Raw genomic sequence first — 21,560 nt, forward strand, 5'->3', positions numbered from 1 at the left:
GGTGAGTTTTTGTTTGTAAACATTTCTGTATTTTAAGTTTACAGAAATACCTGTATGTTTTCTCACTGTAAAAATTTTAATAATACAGGTGAATCTTAAATCCCCTTAATCCCATTCTCCTCCCACTATCAGTTAGGTATATAGTCATTCAAATATTTTACTATTTATTCATATATCTACATAAATATAAATATATTTTTATTTGTCTCCATTTTATGTGTTAGGAATAACATTATGAATACTGTACTACTTTTTTTTTTAAAAAAAAAAAGCATGATATGTCTTGGAGATCTATTCATGTGAGTATGTACCATTCTCCTTATTTCTCATTTAAATTGCTGTGTGGCTTATGTAACTACTCCCCTACTGATGGACATTTAGGTTATTTCAAAATTGTCACAGTTAGAAACAATGCTCTATCATGTACAAATATGCACACAAAACCCCTCAACAAAATACCAGCAATCTATCCCAACAGCATAAGAAAAGACTATAGATCAAGTACATTTTATCCCAGGAATTCAAGGTTGGTTTAACATATAAAAATGAATCAATGTAATTTATTCTATAAAGAACAAAACCCACCTAATCACTTCAATGGATGCAGAAAATGCATTTGACAAAATTTAATACTCTTTCATGATAAAAACACTCAACAAACTAGGAATAAAAAGAAACTTCTTCAGCTTGGTAAAAGCACTGACAAAAATCCCACAGCTAACATCAAACAATGATGAAATACTTAATGCTTTCCCCCTAAGATCAGGAAGAAGAAAAGGATGTTCATCCTTGCTACTTCTATTCAACACTGTACTGGAAGTTCTCTATGCCAATTAATCAAGAAAAGTGATTTTTTTTAGGCATCCAAATTGGAAAGAAAGAAGTAAAATTATCTTTATCTGCAGATGTCAAGATCTTATACATAGAAAAATACAAAGAATCCACGAAAATCCATCAGAACAGATTTAGCAAGGTTGCAGGAACAAGGTCAATGTACAAAAATCAGCTGCATTTCTCCACATTAGGGATAAACATTTCCAAATGAAATTAAGAAAACAATTTAACTTAAATAGCATCAAAAAGAATAAACACTTAGGAATAAATTTAATGAAAGACATGCAAGACTTCTATACCAAAGGCTGGAAAAATGCTGAAAGGTATTAAAGAGCTCTAAGCTAATGGAAAGGCATTTCATGTTCATGGATCAGAAGACTTAATATTGGTAAGGTGGGAACACTTCACAGATTGATTTCCAGATTCAACACAATCTTTACCAAAATTCATGCTTTTTTTGGCCAGAAATGACAAGGTGATCCTCAAATTCACATGGAAATACAAGGGACTCAGCATAGCCAAAACAATGTTTAAAAAGAACAATGTTGGAGAACTGACAATTCTAGCTTTCAAAATTTTCTAGCCAGCTACAGTAATCAAGACAATGTGGTACTGGCATAAGGACAGATACTTCTATCATTAAAATATAATTGAGAGTCTAGAAATAAGTCCCTTCTTGATTTTTTAAAACAAAGATGCCAAGAATATTCAATGGAGAAAGAATAATCTTTTCAACAGTGTCAGGTTAACTGCATATCCACATACGAAGGAATAAAAGTAGACTCAACTCAAACTATACAAAAGACTAACCTGGAATAGATCACTGACCTTAATCTAAGAGCTAAAATTATAAAACTCTTAGAAGAAAACAGGAGTAAATTTTTGCCACATTGGAATAGGGAACAGTTTCTTAGATAGCCAAAGCACAAGCAACAAAAGGGAAAAAAATAAAGTGGATCAGGAGTTCCCGTCGTGGTGCAGCAGAAACGAATCCAACTAGGAACCATGAGGTGGTGAGTTCAATCCCTGGCCTCGCTCAGTGGGTTAAGGATCCGGCGTTGCTGTGAGCTGTGGTGTAGGTCGCAGACTCGGCTTAGATCCTGTGTTGCTGTGGCTGTGGTGTAGGCCAGCGGCTACAGCTGCGATTGGACCCCTATCCTGGGTACCTCCATATGCCAGGGGTGCGGCGCTGAAAAGACAAAAAAATAAAATAAAAAATAAAATGGATCATATCAAAATTACACTCTGTGCTTGATGTGACACTATCAAGAAAGAGAAAGGGCTAATTCATTCACTGGGATAAAATATTTCCAAATTATTTTGATTAAAAAAATAGTGTCCAGAGTATATAAACTTGTAACTTAACAATAAAGTGACAATCCAGTTTAAAAATAGGCAAAGGATTTTCATAGATATTTCTCCAAACAAGATACAAGAATGGCCAAGAGACACATGAAAAGATGCTCAACATTACTAGTCATTAGGGAAATGCAAAACGAAACCACAATGTGATACCACTTTATACCCACTAAGATGCCTGTAACAAAAATGATAAACAGTAAGTGCTAGAGTGGATGTGGAGAATTCAGAACCCTCATTTATTGCTAGTAGGAATATAAAATGGTGCAGGAATATTGGAGAAGAGTTTTGTAGTTCCTCAAAACAGTAAAGACAGAATTACCAAAAGACCTACCAATTGTACCCTTATGTATATACCCAAGAATGCAAACATACATCCATGCAAAAACTTATACACAAATGTTTATATCAGCATTATTCATTAGAGCCAAAAAAGCAGAAACAACTCAAATGTCCATCAACTGATGAATGTACTTTTAAAATGTGATATAACTATACAATGGAATATTACTCAGCAAAAAAAGAATAAAAGATTGATAGGGGAGTTTCCATCGTGGCGCAGTGGTTAACGAATCCAACTAGGAACCATGAGGTTGCGGGTTTGATCCCTGCCCTTGCTCAGTGGGTTAATGATCCGGCGTTGCCGTGAGCTGTGGTGTAAGTCGCAGACGCGGCTTGGATCCTGCGTTGCTGTGGCTCTGGTGTAGGCCAGTGGCTACAGCTCTGACTGGACCCCTAGCCTGGGAACCTCCACATGCCGCAGGAGCGGACCAAGAAACGGCAAAAAAAAAAAAAAAAAAAAAAAAAAGATTGATAGATGTTACAACATGGAAGAACCTTGAAAATGTTATGCTAAGTTAAAGAAGCCAGTCATAAAGGACCTCATATTGCATGTGAGGCCATTTATATGAAGTGTCCAGAACAGACAGATATACGCAGAAAGTAGTTGCCTAGTACTGGGTGATGGGAGGTGGAGAATAACTGCCAATGGGTATGGGGTTTCTATTCAGGATGATTATGGTCATGGCTGCACAACACTGTGCATGGACTAAAACCTCTTGAATTGCACACTTTAAATGGATGAATTTTATGGTATGTGAATTACATCTTTGCAAAGGTGCTAAAAATAATACTTGCAATGAACAGCTTTGCACATGTCTTTTTGTGCACAAATAAAATGTCTTACCAGGCCAGCTATGAGAATTGCTGGGTCAAACACACATGCAATTTAAATGTTAAATGTACAGGTAAATTGTCCTTCATGATGGCTTAACTAATATAGAAGTCAACCAACACTACATGAGAATACATGTTTATTCACATACTTCTAAATTCTTGATATTATCAATCCTCTTGATATTTGCTAATCCAAGAGGTGAAAAAAAATGTTATGTCACAGATATGGTTTGCATTTCCCTTATTATCAATGTGGCTGTGCATCTTAGCACATACCTACTGGTTGTTTGCATTTCCAACTCAGGTAACTGCCTTGTGCATAAATGCTGCTCATTTTTCTACTGGCTTTTTAAAAAAATTAATAAGGAGTCCTGGAAATATATTTTAATATATACTGACATATATTTAATATATTTTGGACTCAAATTCTACTTACTAGACTTGTGCACATTTTTTTCTGTCATTTGTCATTTGTTTACAGTGCCTTTTATTACAGGGTTGTAATTTGATAATCATAGTTTTAATATTTGAGAGCTTCTTTTTGCTTTCTGATTGTTTCTTTTCATGGCATTCTATACCAGTTTTATGGATAAAGTCACTTCTCCAGTCTTTCTAAGAACATTTATAGCTTTTGAACTTCTATTACTGGCGTTATCTTATTTTCTCCATTGGTTTTCAGATTATGTTGGTCTTTCCTATTTATTGCAGACTCTTTTGAGAAGGATGTCACACATGGGTTGTATCTGTATCTGTATAAAAGTGGATAAAGTAGCCCCCTTCATACACGGTTTAGCTTTCTGTGGTTTCAGATATCTGCAGTTAACTACAGTCCAAAAATATTAAATGGAAAATTCCAGAAATAAGCAATTCATAAGTTTAAAACTGCATGTCATTCTGACTAGCATGATGAAATCTCATGTGGCCCCAATCCTTCCTGCCCAGGACGTGAATCACCCCTTTGTCCAGGACATGTTGCCCATCAGTCACCTAGTAGCTGTTTTGGTTATCAGATTGATGGTTGTGGTATCTCAGGGTTTGTATACAAGTGACCCTTGTTTTACTTAATAATGGCCCCAAAGCACCAGGGTAGTGATGCTGGCAATTTGGATGTGCCAAAGAGAAGCTGTAAAGTGCTTAAGAGAAAAGGTGAAAGTTCTCAATGTGAGGAAAGAAAAAAAAAACATGCTGAGATTGCTGTGATTCATGGTAGGAAGGAATCCTCCATCCCTAAAATTGTGAAGAAGGAAAAAAGAAATTAGTGCTAGTTTTGCTTATACCTCAAACTGCAAAAGTTGTGGCCATAGTGCATGAAAATTGTGTAGGTAAGATGGAAAAGGTAGGATTCCTGCTGTGGCACAGTGGGTTAGGAATCCCACTGCATTGGCTTGGGTTGCTTCAGAGGTATGGGTTCGAGCTCCGGCCCAGGACAGTGGGTTAAAGGATCAGGCGATGCTGCAGCTGCAGCTTGGATTCAATCCCTGGCCCAAGAACTTCCATATGCCATGGGTACAGCCATTTAAGAAAGAAAGAAAGGCAGTTCCCATTGTGGCTCAGCAGAAACAAATCTGACTATGACCTATGAGGTTGCGGTTTTGATCCCTGGCCTTTCTCAGTGGGTTAAGGATCCGGCATTGCCATGAGCTGTGGTGTAGGTTGCAGATGTAGCTCGGATCTGGCATTGCTGTAGCTGTGGTGTAGGCCGGCAGCTGTAGCTCTGATTAGACCCCTAGCCTGGGAACTTCCATATGACATGGGTGTGGCCCTAAAAAAAAAAAAGATGGAAAAGGCATGAAATTTGTACAATAAATATTTTTTTCAATTAAAACCATTTTAATCTATTTTAGTTTCAGTACTGCACTGTTTGTTTACACAGGTTCAAGCGTCATAAACTCACTGGAACACAACTATTTGTAAAACATTTGGTCAGACTGAGGAGGCATGGAATGGGCTAAATCATTATCAATAAGATGGGTTGTTGGAACACAGCTCTAGTGAGGCCAGTGTTGTGAGTCTGTTCCCATAAGAGCTCATTAGCTTCACACATAGAAAACCCTAGTCCTCGAGCTGCATACTGGACCGCTGCCCTGAGTCAGCCCTGATGATGCGCATTTGCTATGAGGTATGAAATTTGTACAATAAATTTTTTGAGAAAGACCATATTTATGTAACTTTTACTACAGTATACTGTTATAATTGCTCCATTTTATTATTAGTTATTGTTTATCTCTTACTCTGCCTAATTTATAAACTGTATTACAGGTATGTATTTGTAGGACAAAGCAGAACATACCTAGGGCCCTGTACTATCTATGGTTTTAGACATCTACTTGGGGCATTGGAAGGCATCCCCATGGATAAGGGGGGAAATACTGTGTACAAGTGGGGTTTGCAGACGGTCAGGACTGGCTTTCCTTCAGAGGGCAGGGAGTGTTGCTATGGGTCAGCAACCAAAATATCAGAATGCAGAGAAATTTGCTATAGGTACTGTGTCATGGTGCTGGCCACCAAATATTTCCACCCCTGTCTCTGGATCATGGCAGGAATGCATCTCCCTGCCCTCTTAAAATTGTGTGACTGCATGACTTAATTTGACCCTTAAAATGTGAGCGAAAGTGACATGTCTTTGGAAGCTTTACAAGCATCAGGACTGATTGGCCATGATCCCTTTTTCCTGTCAAGGTGACTATGGCACTGTGTGAACAAGGAAACCTCTGTCGCCCTAGGTCCATAAGTGGTTACAATGTGCAGAGCCTTCTGCACATTGTAACCCTAACCCTAACCCTAACCCTAACCCATGTTGGCTGCAGCATGAGCAAGATATAAACTTTTGTGGGAGTTTCCATTGTGGCTCAGTGGCTTAAGAACCTGACAGTGTCTGTGGGGGTGCAAGTTTGATCTGTGGTCTTGCTCAGTGGGTTAAGGATCTGGTGTTGTTGCAAGCTGCAGCAGATGTGGCTCAGATTCCACATTACTGTGGCCGTGGCATAGGTTGGCAGCTGAAGCTCTGATTTGATCCCCAGCCCAGGAACTTCCATGTGCTACAGGTGTGGTCATAAAAAGAAGAAGAAAAAAAAAAATCTTCTGTGTTAAGCCACTGACTAGGGTCGGGGGGGAGGGAGCATTTGTACTGTGTTTTGTTTGCTTGTTTGTTTACTGCAGCAAAACAAACTCTGTTTACTCTGATTCAGACATGTATGGATATGCACTTGAAATGTCCTTTTTCTCCCCAGAAATTACCAGTTCTTGTTCATTCTTTTTTTTATTTCCTGTCTTTTTAGGGCCACACTGTGGCATATGCAGGTTCCCAGGCTAGGGGTCAAATAGGAACTGTAGCTGCTGGCCTACGCCACAGGCACAGCAATGCCAGATCTGAGCCGAGTCTGCAACCTACACCACAGCTCTAGAAAGACAAAAAAAAAAAAAAAGGAAGGTGTTCAAAAAAGAAAAAAAGATATTTGAGGATCACAGCACCAGATTTTTTTTTTTTTTTTTTTTTTGGTCTTTTTAGGGCCTCACCTGCGGCATATGGAAGTTACCCAGCTAATGGTTGATTGGGGTTGAATCTAAGTCACAGCCACAGTAATGCCATATCTGAGCCACAACTGTGACCCACACCACAGCTCACGGCAATGCTGGAGCTTTAACTCACTGAGGGAGGCCAGGGATCGAACCCAATGTCCTCATGGTTACTAGTTGGATTCATTACTGCTGAGGCACGATGGGAACTCCTGGATTTTTTTTTTTTAACCACAAATTTCTCTTAGAGAATCCATTCCTTCTGGGGGAGTTTGAAGAATTACTGACCTCCAGGCATGCAAGATAGTGAAGTGCCAAAAATGAAGACATAATAAAAACAAACAACAAATGAAGACAAAATCCTTCAGGGTCAATCGTGATTCAACCCTTTTTTGGAGGAATCACCATTTAAACCACAAAATTGACCTGGGAACAGGTTTGCTTGAGGACCTAATTATTTTCTGAAAGCTGCTGCTATCACTTTATGGACTTTTCCTATTTTGTGGCTGACTAACCTTGGTTTTAGCATCACCAGGCTGCAGAATCTAAGGCAATGGAACTATTCACTGAGGTCCACATTAGTTAATTTTCCACATTCCACAGCAAGGGGCATTTGCAATGGTCACCATGCCTATTTTTAAGCTTAAATTTGGCACAAGAGGCAACACTTAAAAGGCACTGTTTCCTCTCCTTTCTTTTGTATCTTCAAGGGCAGAGGCTGATGAGCAGTAAAGAGTTCAGGGTAAATGCACAGTTCAGGTGAGATGCATCCTCAAATGGTCCCTAAATAGCAGGGCAGGGGGGGCGGTTACTCTCGTGCAGGCACTCTGCTGACCTTTCTAAGATGAGCTTCTCTGCTCAAGATATGGAGGAAATTAATAATGAAAGAGAAAATCCCTGAAATGAAAGGTAGGGCTTCTGTCCACAAACCAAGGAGACCACCTCTAACTCGCTGTCCTCTTTCTGATGATCCCTACTCCACCCAGAGCTCAAAGCCCACTCGGCAGTTGGGGTGACGAGTGACAAGCAAGGGAAAGAGTCCCATCACCAAGCACTTGTCATCCCTCATACCAGACATCCCCCTCTTCAGATGCCAGATGTCACCACCTTGACTTGGCATGAAATACAATTACAGGGGGGATTGACTCTAAGAATTCACAAGCCAGAGTCACACCTTAGGTAAGATAGCAGGACGTTATCTTTAGAATGACTTTCCATTTTAGTCTCTGCCATCAAGTGGGAGAAATCTGGTTAGAGGGACACAATTTGGTTTCATGAGGAAGCCATGGATAAAATTCACCGTTGCCATTATTCTAGAAGAACAGATAATTTTTGCCATAAGGACAAGAAGTCAGAAGGAACTTCTGAGTGATGTTGACCTTAAACCTACCTCAAATCTTCTGAATAATCAATATCGCTGGGCTATATGCATATTTCCCCGCAAAATATTTTTGTCTGAATTTCCCAAGTACACTTGCTTTTAGATGATTTGGCTCTACTTTTTCCTTGTGTTTTCAACTTTCCTTGGAAGACCATTGAGCTGATAAGGTACCATGATGTAATGGAGGTAAAACCCTGGTTATGTGGGCTGGAACACTTTCACTAAGTGGTATCAACTATTTATCAAAAAAAAAAAAAAAAAGAGAAGAAAAAAAAGGAAAAAAAATCAAAGTTCTTTTTTTTTTGGTAATCTTTAAAAATGCTTGGGGTGTCTTGTGTAAGCTTATGATTTTCTCTTTTTACAAAAGTTGTTTATGAGAATATTACTGTCTTTATATTTATCTCTAGAGGTCATTCTGGTCCAATTGAAAATGATTTGGGAAGCCCAGGAGACTAGTTCAGCTCTCAGAATGTGAGGTCAGTGCACATGGACCAAAACAAGGCCAGGGCCTTTATCTCCAACACGGACATCAGGAGGGTCTTAGCAAGTACGCTCTGCCCTTTGGGAAATCCAACCCTGTAATATGGAAACTTCCTATGGAAGAAAGTGCCATCTGTGGCTAAATGCTATGGCATGTCTTAGCATTTTCCGCCAAAATTAAGGGAGGCTGAGAAGAGTAAGCCCCATTCCTGGCACACTAATAGGTGTTTCTGTCTTGCCTCTAATCCCATGGCTCTATCTTTTATAGCTTTAAAACTGGGTTTATTCTATAGTTTTGCTCTTTGGTAATCGTTCTTAAACATCCATTATACATAAGCAATAAATGGCCTCAGTGTTCATCCACAGCTTCATGCATGACTCATTTCCACTGACTCTATTCAGCAAACATTCAGACACATAAGCAAGGTAAGAGCCCCACACCAGGCATGTCACCGCTAGCTCTGCATGGAAGAGCCAGACATCTTACATGAGAAACACTTGGGAACGGCCTTTGCCATCACACACGTGGACACCTTCGTACAAAGATCATTCTTGACTGAGAAAAAGAAATACATTGTAATTGGTGTACATTCACATTGCAGGAACGGTGCTGTCCCAGTGCAGGGACAATTGCATGTCACCATCACACCGTGGTAAATCTCCCCATGGAACCTTCACACCCAACACCTGGAGACTGGTGCCCAGAACCTGGCACATGGCAGAGGTTCTAAAGGTAATTATTGAATAAATGTGTGCCATGTGGGTCTATCCACATTTCAAATGGATAGATCACATCACCCTCCCTTTGAAGAATGGGTTGTTTGAGAGGGTTCTCTTGGAGAACAAAGTGCAAAGGGATTCAGACCCATGGGGCATCATGACGGGTTCTTGGTGCGGACGTCAGTCCAGGTGTGTCCTGGAGTGGGTGTCCATGGTCACCAGTCACCTTTCCAGTGCTGAGGAGCAACATGCAATAAATAATGTGAAAATGACAATTTAATGAATGAAACAAAAGCATCAAGAAACAAGAACTTTGAAATGACCCAATTAAACAAAACAAAACAACAACTCAGTTGTTTCAAGTCAACCCAGAGGCTTGGGCATTTGGAAGCCTATCCCTCAGAAAAGTAACATGAGAGCCAATTCCAGTCGATTCCTCCTAGATATGAGTAGACAAGGACCACATCTTTTCAAAGCTGGGAGGCAACGGGCCACAGGGCAATAAATGACCTACATTCAGGGTGCTGCACTGGGACCTCCCCAGGATACCAAGGGGGACTGGTTGTCATGTGGATGGAAGTCCCCTGGGTCTGCTCTGAACTCTCAGCTCGAGTAGTTGTGTAGCAGACCCAGAAGAGTTCAGGTCAGCATTAGCACTTCATTTAACTGGGCAAAAGCCCTGCATTTGATTCTGTCACCTCTCTGGTGTGGCACTGTCTTTGCTAGTCACCTTCAGAGTGTTAAGGCACCTTCCTTGGTCCAGTCCTTCGAGCTGCATGGAGATGAAAGTTACCTTCCTATCCAAACTGATCAGATTCTGCAGCCATCCAGCCATGACTGGAGTCACCTAGATGTTACATGACCCAGGGCTCTCTATCATTTCTGAGTTGGGTTTTTCCTTCAGCCTGGAAAGCCCCTCCCCCACCTCCACTGTGGGTTAATTGCTCCTTGTCCTTTAAGGCTAGGGACCATCATCATTTGCCCACAGGCCTGGGCAAGAAGTCCCAGCAGAATGTAGGGCCCCACAGTATCCCTGCTAAGCTGCCCTCCACCTCACACATGGACTCAAGCGGTTTCCCAGAAGGTCCCCTCTGTCAACTGTGACTGATTCGGGGCCAGTTAACGTTTATTTCTGCACACCTTGTGCTGAACGAGTGTTTACTGGGAGGAGGGACTCAGGGATGATTATGAGCAGGGTCTCTGCATACGTGTGTTCCAGAACGCCAGCCTTGGATGACAGGGTCGGGTTTGATGAAACTATATCAGGTAGTGATTCATTCATGTGGTCACCCCTGGGTGTCATCTACACCGTGATTTGCATATCTTCAAGAAACAGAATCCATGCTGACATGAGCTTATGCTCACAGACCCCAACCACAGCATTTGGGAAAAAACAAAACAAAACAAAAAAACAAACAACAACAAAAAAAAACAGCTTTGGCCTTCAAAATAAGGTGTGACATTTGGCAACGGCTCAGAAGGACAGAACTTTCACAGGTGGGTGAAGCTAACTGTGCTTTACTTTCTCTGAAAGTTTGATAAGGCTTCAGGAACACTAAGCCACATGTCAGGGTGGGGACCACTGCCCCCTGGAGGCTTTCAGTGGCCACCTGCCATTCCACAGGGGACCAGCTGCCACAGCTCTGGCGGCCTGATCTCCTCAGGAGGAAGGCTGTACATCTGCGCCCGTCTCCTCCTGAGTATGGTTGGAGCCAGCCACAGGCTGGGATGGAGAGTAGAGAGAGCAGAGAAAAAGGAATGGATCTGCGCATGATCAAAGGCCAACCAACGAATTAGACTCTGGGGGAAAAAAAGAATGCTTTTGCCCTGACTGGGGCTCTTTCCAAGTTGGCTGCTACACTGTCTACAGTAGAAGTTTTAAAGGTGTCTAATGGAAGCTTCCATAGTGTTCCACAGAATTGCTTGTGGGCAGAGGTGGGCTTTGCTCCACCTGCCTTCCACTGTTCAGTTTTTTGGAGCTCAGCACAACACTCAAATTAAATAAGGGGTTTTAATGCTGCCTTAAAAAAAAAATCAAAAAAAAAAAAAAAAAAAAAAAAAAAAAGGAGTTCCTGCCGTGGCTCAGTGGTTAATGAATCTGACTAGCCACCATGAGATTTGAGTTCGATCCCTGGCCTCGCTCAGCAGGTTAAGGATCCAGTGTTGCCGCGAGCTGTGGTGTAGGTTGCAGATGTGGCTCGGATCCTGAGTTGCTGTGACTGTAGTGTAGGCCGGCAGCTGTAGTTCTGATTAGACCCCTAGCCTGGGAACCTCCATATGCTGTGGGTGCAGCCCTAAAAAGACAAAAAAAAAAAAAAAATCAACAGTAAACCCCATCAGCTGCAGAAGTCTCATTCCGAACTGCCTTTGCTGCACAGTTGTAACAGGCAAGGTCAAAGTCTCAGGGTAAACTAGAGCTGGGGTACAAAGAGGGAAAGTGACATCAGACAAAACAAAGAGCAGATGTGACTGAAGGTGCAGAGCAGTGCTGTCTGGGAGAACTTTGTGCAAGATGGAAGTGATCGCTCTGCTCTGTCCAATGCCGGAGCCCCAGTCAAACATGGACTGGGCACCCTGAAATGTGGCTGCTGAGACTGAGGGCTGAGTTTTCAAGTTTGTTTAATTTTAATTCATTCTAATTGAAATCAGAATAGACCCGAGGGGCCCGTGGCTACTGTGCTGGACAGCGCAGCTTCCCAGGGGACTGGCTCTCCACACCGGCTTGCTCCAGCATCAGCTTATTCCCTTCCCATTAGGACCGTGTGCAGCCACAGATTCCCACATAAACTTCCTGTTCCACAGCCTGGGCACCTGCCCTTCTCAGAAATCAGCCCTTACAGGGCCTGCAGTGTGATGTTTCAATGTCATTTCCCTCTTGCATTTGCCTATGGATTAGCTTTCATGGGATCCTGCAAAATGTCTATGCAGCAGGCTACCCTTCTCGCCAGGTGCCTAGAAGGAACTTTCTGTCTAGACTAGGTCTTCTATCCAAACAGAGAAAGGGGGCAGTTCCTACTGTGGCTCAGTAGTAAAGAGCCCGCCTAGCATCCATAAGGACATGGGTTCCATCCTTGGCCTTGCTCAGTGGGTTTGGGATCCCGAATTACCATGAGCTGTGGTGTAGTCTGGCAGCTACAGCTCTGATTCAACCCTTAGCCTGGGCACTTCCATATGCCTCAGGTGGGGCCCTAAAAAAAGAGAGAAAGGCAGACATGCACAGACCTCTTCTCTCTCTCTTACCCAGGAACTGCTCTGTGAAACAGGGAGGAATAAGCGTGATTCCATCCTTCTGCTGGGTAGAACGGGACTGAAAAGCTTCTAAGCAAAGCAACTGTGGAAATCAGAACTGAAGCCTTTCAGCTTAGCTCTGCTCAACAAGTTAATCTTGGTTGACATCAGTCTTGGTGACAGTGGGTGAAGGGACACTCACTAAGGCTGGAGAAGGCCGCCCTGTAGGTGGGGACTCTTGAGTCCTACACCCAGAGTGACCCAGCCTTTTGTTTGTTTAATAGAAAATCGGCTGTGATGGCATCATCAGGTCTGCAGCCAAAGAAGAACTTCCTGGTGACGCACCTCCTCATGCTCCCCTCATTAAATATCAAGCAGGGACTTCCCTGGACAGCGTAAGCTGGTGGCAGCCAGGACGGGAGATGGGAAATGGTCTCCCACCTCCAGGCAAAGCAGCCCAGGACCATGAAGATGGCTCCTGCAGAAAGACCATGAGGCCCATCAACTCGACCCTGCGGGGGCTCTCAGCCCAGAGTTGGGGGAGGTCTACACCTGGGACATGGGGAGACTCAAGTGCTCAGCAGTCACAATGGTAGGGACCTCGCAGACTCCCTGGAATGAAAGGCTTCATGCACGTTTAGGACTGTGTGTAAAAGCTATCCCCACTTTTACTGACAGAAAACTCAGAAACAGAGAAAACCTCTTCCATCCACCAGTAACAGTGAGGTGGCAGTGTCTTCACTACCGTTCCTGCATAGGACAGAGGTGTGCAGGCATGCAGCTGGGGAGTGTTGGGGAGGGGGCAGTCACTGTGTGATCACTGACCTTGGGACTGAACCCAGAGTGCCACAGGCAAACTGTTCATGTCAAGAACCTAGGACATCATCCTAGCAAAAATGCCTTTCTCTGCCTTTCAGAAATTGTAAAACTGAAGTGCCAGGTGCCGTAGCCCTTAAATATGAGATACAAGGAAGGCAGGTGATTGTTGGCTTTGGGGCAACATAATAGACAATAAAATTGGCTTTGGGGCGATGAAATGGACAACATTGTAGGTTGCCTGGTACCTGCAGCAACCCCTTGGGCCTCCCACCCACAGGTTCCCAGCAGTGGGCCAAGGTCACCTTTCCTCAGGCCCTGCACTCACCTGTGCCCCGAGAGTGGCTGAAGTCACCTTTCACCACACGGCAGGTCTTGCCGTCCCCACTGCAGACTCCACACCGGTCTTCTTTGGCTGCAGACCCGATGATGCCATCACAGCCGATTTTCTATTAAACAAGCAAAAGGCTGGGTTACTCTGGGTGTTAGGACTCAAGAGTCTCCACCTACAGGGCAGCCTTCTCCATGAGACACTGCAGAGATGGTGCCTGGGGGCCCATGAGACCTTCAGAGGACCCAGCGTATTTTACTTTAAAATCAGGAAAGAGTAGGAGTTCCCTTGTGGCTCAGTGGGTTAGGAACCCAACTAGTATCCATGAGGGTGTGGGTTCGATCCCTGCACTCGCTCAGTGGGTTAAAATTCTGGCATTGCTGTGAGCTATGGTGTAGGTTGCAGCTGCAGCTCGGATCCTGTGTTGCTGTGGCTGTGGTGTAGGCTGGCAGCTGCAGCTCTGATTAGACCCCTAGCCTGGGAACTTCTGTATGCTGCAGGTGCACAAGACAAAAATAAAATAAAATATAAAATCAGGACAGAAAAAGAATAAAATCCAGCTGGTATTGCTTTTATTTTTATGCCCATGCAGTCATCAAGTACATGTTTTAATATTTGTTGGAAGATGGGCCCATGAAAGCCCACGCGTACCCATGGAACTCACACTGAGGCCTGAGCCTGACCCATCTAAGCGCCACTTGAAGCTGGGCAGAGGGGAGGGAGTGAGGCTGGCCCCACACCTCCGGGTACAGCCACAGTTTCACGTTCCCCTCAGAGCTCTCTGGGTCCTTGGTTCTATCGAGGTTGCAATAGCCAACAGTCTCAGAAGATACAGCACTGAAAAGACCCCACTGACTTTTTTGCTAAGGTTGGGAAGCCCGGCACACACTCAGGCACGGCTGGCAACGAGCTGCTATTTCTCAGTTAGAAAGAGCTAGCCCCAGGAGAAACCCTGCTGCTCAAATTTTTCCAACAAGGCATGTGTGAGGGCAGGAGGGGCCTGGCTCCAGGCAACACAGGCTACATCAGTTCGTAAAAAGTGGGAAAAGGTTGTGAGACTTTTATGGTCTGCAAAAAGCACATACCGAAGTTTATGTCTTGGTAAACACTGGTGTGTTTTAATTATTTGCTAGTTAAACTGCTAAAGCGCCTCTCCATATTTCTCCCCCCAGAGGGAGTAACGGCAGAACAAGGACTGGGTTTTCCCTACTGCCCTGGACCCTGTGTTCAGGACAGGTGCTTCAGGCTAGGAAGGTTTCGAGACAGATAATCCAGGCCAAGGACACTGTGCTCTTTCTGGTGATGCCTGGCTGGCGGCTAGCAAGGCACCTCCCTCCTTACCCCTCACTTCCACGGAGGCAGGTACAGAGCGTTCGAAGGCAAGTGCTTAGCCCCCCAAACCCCCCTCGCTCACCCGTGTAACCAGAACCCTCTGCTTCCAAAGCAGCAGGGCTATAGCATAAACATGCACTCTCTCCTCACCAGGAGGGCTGTGAAAATAGATGCTGGATCCAACCTCAGAGTTTCTGATACAGCAGGGCTGGGTGGGCCTCAGAACCTGCATTTCTATGAAGTACCTGCTGTGGCTGTTGCCTGAGACCACATTTGGAGAGCCTGGCACCACAGCACGTCATGTGAAGAGCCAACGCGGGGAGTTCCCACTGTGGCTCAGCAGTAATGAACCTGACTAGTACCCACGAGGATGCAGATTTGATCCCTGGCCTTGCTCAGTGGGTTAAGGATCTGGGTTGCTGTGAGCTGTGGTGTAGGTGGCAGATACAGCTCGGATCTGGTATTACTGTGGTTGTGGTATAGGCGGGCGGCTATAGCTCTTATTTGAGCCCTAGCCTGGGAACTTCCATATGCCAAGGGTGCTGCCCTAAAAAGAATAAAACAAAAACAAAAACCAATGTGTGTTCACATTCAACCATCCTGAAATCTCACCCTTGGACCCTTTTCTTTGGGAAAGAATTAATGAGAAATTAGCTACTGTATGAGGATTTTCCTGGTGAGCTCAGTGGGTTAAGGATCGGGCATCATTACTGCTGTGGCATGGGTTCAATCCCTAGCCTGAGAACTTCCACATGCTGTGAGCTCGGCCCCCCAAAATAATTACTCTTGTATGTCCAGAAATGATAGTGGAACTGAATGTATTTCAGTAAAGATGTGGAGATATGCTAAGTGCAGAGCAAATTCAGTCCCTAAATGGCCATTATGAAAACTAAAAAAGGGCAGCATTTTGGAAAAAAGAAGCTTACACATGTTCAAGGTTAGTATAAGAACGAAGGGCAAGATCGGGGGATCCAGTGGCCAGAACCAGGCCAGGAACTATGGGGAGAGTGGATGTGAGACTGAGAGACACCCAGGGGGTGACTGGCACTGACAGTGACACCCTGCCAGGGCATACCACCCAGTGTGGCCGGGAGGCAGGTGGGCTGCCTCAGGGTACCTTGAACTTGGATCATGTTGCAGGAGCTGCCTAGATTCACAATCTGGACTTCTGGCTGATTGCTGTGAAGATGCTTGATGTAAAATTAGAGGGGCTAAGAATACAAGGCCACTGAGATGGGTAACTGAGCTCAACCAGCACCTGCAGCAAATGCCCTGGGGCCAGAGCAGCAGAGCCACGTGTGTACCACCTGTCTTTCATGTCCCAAAGCCCACTGTTCCAGTCCCAGTCTGCCAACACCCAGAGAGCCAGCCCCTGCACCCACCTCTCTCATGACATCCTGACCTGCCCTTGTGTGACTCCTCTCTCACTGGCCTTTTATTATTTTGCAGTCACATTCCTGCTCAGCAACAGTGGGGCTCTGACTTGAGCAGGTACAGTCTGATACCTCCATCAGAGTTCCCTGATAAAACAGTTTTCTGGATGCTCTAAGTTAACATGACACTTGGTCCAGATGGCTTCCCCCAGCCCCAGCAACGGCAGTGGACAAATCTGGGGCCACCCAGCAAGTGTCTGGCAGGGCCAGGAGCAGTCCCTAACCTCCCACCTTGTAGCCCCAGGCTGCCTGGGTATCTCCCCTGACAGTCCTCAGCCAGAACCTGGGTCACCGAGAGGCCTTCTGGAAGGCAAGACCTCTCCCCAACACACCCTGGGTTTGCGAGGATTTGGAAATGCTGAGATCAGAGAAGCTAAAAGCACACCAGAAACACTACCTAGCCCCTGAGTCAAAGCAGTTCTGGGCTGTGGTGCCTTGCCTTGGAGGGATGTGGGGGAGAGTGTGGGCTCCCCTCTATTCTCAGGAACTGGGGTGCTTTTCCAGTGTACCTCAGGTCAAGCAAACAATCCATGAGAAGCTCCATCATGACAGAACATCTGGTTATAAAACCCCAAATGCCTTCCGCTGAGGGCCTCAGTCACCTGGATGCAAGGGCTGATCAGAACTTCCTTCTCACAGGTTCCCAGGTCACCTGGGAAGAGCAAAGACTCTGGGTACAGAGGCTCAGTTAGAGGCCAGCCTCGGGGCTTTTGTCCCCTGAAACCTCTCTGGGATCCATTTCTTCTCTGTACTCATGGCCACGGTGAAGTTTAGACCCTCATGACTCAGCACCTGACCTATCAGGCCGGTTTTCTCCCTGCTGTGACCAGACTGATCTTCACCTGGAAGATGAGAAGGGCCACAGCCGCAGATCCCACTGCCTCCAGAGTATGCCCATGCTTCGGAATCTGAGGCTCTCCTGGGTCTCATCCCAGCAGCACCCCCTCCCTCCTGCTCCAAAGGCACACCCAGTCCAACCACCTCCAGCCCCCTCCTGCCAGCTCCAGCGCCCCTACAGTCAGAATAAACCCTGACCCCTGCCACAGCCTGCAAGGCCCTGCACCACCTCCGTCTTCACACCTCCTCCCCTGGTGCCTGCCCCACCTGTGTTTTTGGAACACACCAGCCTGGCTCTGCCCCCTGCTGCCTGGAGCATTCTGCCCCTGCCCTTCTCTGGGCTGCCTTGCCCACCAAGGCCAGCTCCTTGGAGAACTCTGCTGCTCGCATCCTCCTTTGGCACAGCCCTGCCCAGTCTCACTGACACACAAGTGCCAATCCCAGGGACCACCAGATGTGTGAGTTCACGTGCTTCCTCTCCATATGCTGTCTGGGGACAGGGACCCCCTTGGCCTTGCTGAGCGCTGCAGGCCCAGCACACTTTATAGCGCCTGGCACAGAGATGTTTTTTCTGCTGAGTCTAAACTCTGCAACTCAGCAGCTCTCAACCTGCTTTCGCCTGTGGTTGTTAGGGTTTCACACAAGTTAGTCTCATCTTTGTGACAGACACACTGTAGGCACATGGAGGACAGTACCTTATAACCCCCTGTATTCTTATCCCCACCCCCAAACACAGTGGCCAGCATGGTGCTGAGCACAAAACACACACTCAATAAGGGCATAAAAATGCCACCTCCCATCAAGCTGGGCCCTGAGCAAAACTGGGAATGGGAGACTTCGGTTCTCCAACCGAAGTCCTCAGACTCTCTCTTCTATGCCCCCAACCTGCCCTTCCCCTCCCACCCCGCCCCCGAAACAATGCAGTTTAGTTCCTCGTTTTGAACTGGGACATCTTGGGACTGGTTGCCATGGTCCTTGTTCGTGTCTGTGTCTCTGGCTAAGAGGAGAAGCACTTGCTTTCTTGAACTTAATAGTTATCTTCCTACTGCTGCCTCTCTTTCTCTCTGCTCTTAGAGGGCCGCCAGCAACTTCTCATTTTAAACTTACTGGATGTTTTCAGCCAGTGGCACAGCCTCCATCTCCACATCTCTTGCACTCCTGAGTCAGCTCCACTGAGCTCGTCTTCCTCGTCCTGGACTTCACCCTTGACTTGCTAAACTACACGTCATGTCTTCAGAATGGATGCATGGAAAATCCAATTCCTGCATTCTGCCCTGTCTCAAAATTACTTTATTTTGCCTGCATGCTTGGTTGATCATTTGGCTGCACACAGAATTCTGTAATTATCTCAATTTTCTGCCAGGGTCAGTTTTCCTATTTGTTTTTCTTGGTCTTTCTCGTTTCTGCTGCTGGTTTTCTTCAAAGAGCTCATGATCTCTGGTTGACCACTTGTATTTGAGAATAAGGCATAGGAGGGCCAGTGGATGGAGCTCGGGATGTGAGGGTGGCAAGCTTCCACACAGGCCTTGTGGGAGCAATGCTGGAGGCTGTCCCCAGGCCTGGAGGGATGAGCTCTGTGCTCAAGCACTGGATCCCTGCGCCTGTTCCAGGTGTCCCCGAACAGTTTATCACACAGCTTTGGGAAAGAGCCTGAAGACAATTCCCTAAGAGCCCGTCAAGCTCCCAGTGTTGGGCTGGGCATGGTTGGCAACCTTGACCCCTATTATTTTCAGCCAATTCCCTGCTCCCACCCTCCATTCCCAAGTCTTGGATTTGTACAAACATCTTGCTTTGTTCTCGGTTGTAACCTCCCCTTCAGTTCTGGCCTCCGTTCCTTCAAGGAAACATCTATCCACTCAGTCCTCTTGTCAAAGGGTGGCCTCTGCTTCTCTTCCCCACTCTGGCTTGTGCCATGCAGCCTTAACTACCAGGACAGCAGGGTCCTGGGATGGAAGAGCAGTGAATGTGGGGTTCAGTCTGCTGGCTTAATCCCGAAGTTTCTATGGGAGGTTCATCAGGTGGAAGTGGTGCAGAGAGTGACTTCAGAGTTTTAGGTGCTACTACGGAGGAAGGTTCAGCACCAACAGTCACACACTTCAGGATGTCAGCTTCAGGGTCACGACATGGGGAAAGGCAGCAACCAGGTGGCTTTGTTGAACACAGGCCAATGTGTGCCTAACTACCCAGCATAGATGTTATCCCTTCTTTACATGGTGGGGGGGGCTCTGAGGCCAGAGTCTCTTAATAATTCTCCTAGATTCCACCAGCCATTCCACTTGCCTAAGGAACCACTGTACACAAAACCAGATGCCAATAAGTTCTGGACACTGAAAATGGTCTGAGGAACTGGACTCCAGATTCTGGAATCACTGAAGTCCTAAGGACAGGTGATCTGCCTGTTCTTTTTTTTTTTTTTTTTTTTTTTTTCCTTTGCACAGCGCAATCAGAGGTGGTCTATCCTGCAAGCCAGCTCCTTTGGGGAAACACAGATAATCAGACACATCCATCCACTGAAGAAGAGTACAAGCCCTGCAGTGTTCATCAAGCCAGGGATGGGTATAAAAGTTAGGGTCCCAGGAAGTATGAGCACAGTCGGAGTATGCTGGCCACAGGTGTCCGTAGGCTGATGAGACTGTAGAGAAAAGTCAAGCATATCTGGCCCCAGGTACACTCAGACCTGTCATTTGTTAGACTCGCCTGCTGACGAGCAGCAGCTTTGAGGCAAGCTGCCCATGAGAGGCGTATTGACTTGATTTTTTTGCTTCTAGAGGCCAACAGTAGGAATCATTAATGATGGCACTCTTGATTTATAGGGACTTGCTGAAAAATAGACAATGTTTGGGTTTCTTCCCTCAACTCACTCCCACTTTTATGAGCACTGTTAAGTTTCATTTCAGCATGTTTAGTAATTTGTGACTCACTGAAATGAAACCTAACTGGGTCCTCATAAAAACAGAGTAAAATGGTATTTCCATGTTTCATGTTACGGGTTGAATCAGGCTGCTCTTTGGAACTCAGCGGCATCTTCTCAAAACACCATTTTGGAGCCTCCTGTCCCTGCTGTTCCAACCTGTCACCAGCCTTCTCAAAACTTCCCAGAACACCTTCTGCTACCTCAAAATAGTGAAACTTAGAGCTGAAGGGAACAGCGGGAAAAGCTAGTGAGTGAACCAGGGCTATTTTTCTGTAAGTGCTCTCTTAACATGAAATATGGATGACTTCTACTTTTTAATCCACTATAGATTAACTCTGACTCTGTTCATGAAACCCCCGAGAGAGTAACTACCATTACTCCTCTTTTGTGTGTGTTTTGTTTTGTTTGTTTGTTTTTTGCATTTTTGGCCACCCCAAGTCATATAGAGTTCCCAGGCCAGGGATGAGATCTGAGTCACAGTTGTGACCTACACCACAGCTGCAGCAACGCCAGAGCCTTTAACCCACTGTACTGGGCCATGGATCAAACATTCAGCCTGGCGCTACAGAGATGCCACTGATTTCATTGCACCACAGCAGGAACTCCTACCATTACACCTCTTTAACCAACATTCCTAGCCTTACTCATGCACAAGTACCGCAAGAATCCAGAACTTTCCACCTTGGCGATCACTGTCATTAGGCATAAATACTGTATTTGTATTTAATTTCTTACAGTCCTGTTTTAGTATGCTCAGTGTTATCATAAAACTTCATTAACTATGGCTTTACTGATCTGGATTTCTATGAGGATTGTTTGAACTGTGGGCTAAGGTTAACCTTCAGAAACTCTCTGAAGAATGAGCGCTCTTGGAAAAATGCAGATGGTATTTTTAAACTTCCTTTAGAAAGTGAGTCATTTCTCAGGGTTTCCATCTCAGGAGGTGCTTGTGGGTAGGTGCTGCTCCCACCTACCAAGACAGCAGTACTTCTGCTAGGACTGGTGGGCTTCCTGGAGGCCATGGGTCACAGAGATGCATCCTAGTAGAGGAGAAAGTTCTTCCCAAGAACTGGTAGGCAGAGGTCTCTACATCAACTGGGTAAGGTTCCAAGGAGCATGAGCCTGGCCACTTGCTGTGAAGCACCGTGAAAGGGGCCACTGTCTGCACTCTGTGTTCCAAGGCCCCTGCCTTGAGAGGTCACG

The 21,560-nt window shown here is 45.4% G+C and overlaps 1 protein-coding gene across 9 annotated transcripts in view; it reads right to left on the reverse strand.

The window, feature by feature from the left end:
• ADAMTS17 (ADAM metallopeptidase with thrombospondin type 1 motif 17) overlaps positions 1-21,560 on the reverse strand; it is a 387,154-nt gene that overhangs the window by 87,134 nt on the left and 278,460 nt on the right. For 4 of the 9 annotated variants that reach the window (XM_021098449.2, XM_013993230.3, XM_084975986.1 and 1 more), the window contains 2 exons: positions 13,839-13,959; positions 9,234-9,302 (listed from right to left, as the gene is read on the reverse strand). In XM_021098449.2, the coding sequence (XP_020954108.1) occupies positions 9,234-9,302; positions 13,839-13,959 (190 nt within the window). Of the gene's footprint in view, positions 1-9,233; positions 9,703-13,838; positions 13,960-21,560 lie in introns of those variants that run through there. The other 5 variants (XM_084975992.1, XM_021098456.2, XM_005659785.4 and 2 more) reach the window with 2 other exon arrangements.

The sequence above is a fragment of the Sus scrofa genome, chromosome 1 (assembly GCF_054392235.1).
Source record: "Sus scrofa isolate SSC_HxYL_T2T_F1_AM1 chromosome 1, Sscrofa_HxYL_maternal_Yorkshire_Landrace_v2.0, whole genome shotgun sequence".
Taxonomy (NCBI): Eukaryota; Metazoa; Chordata; class Mammalia; order Artiodactyla; family Suidae; genus Sus; species Sus scrofa.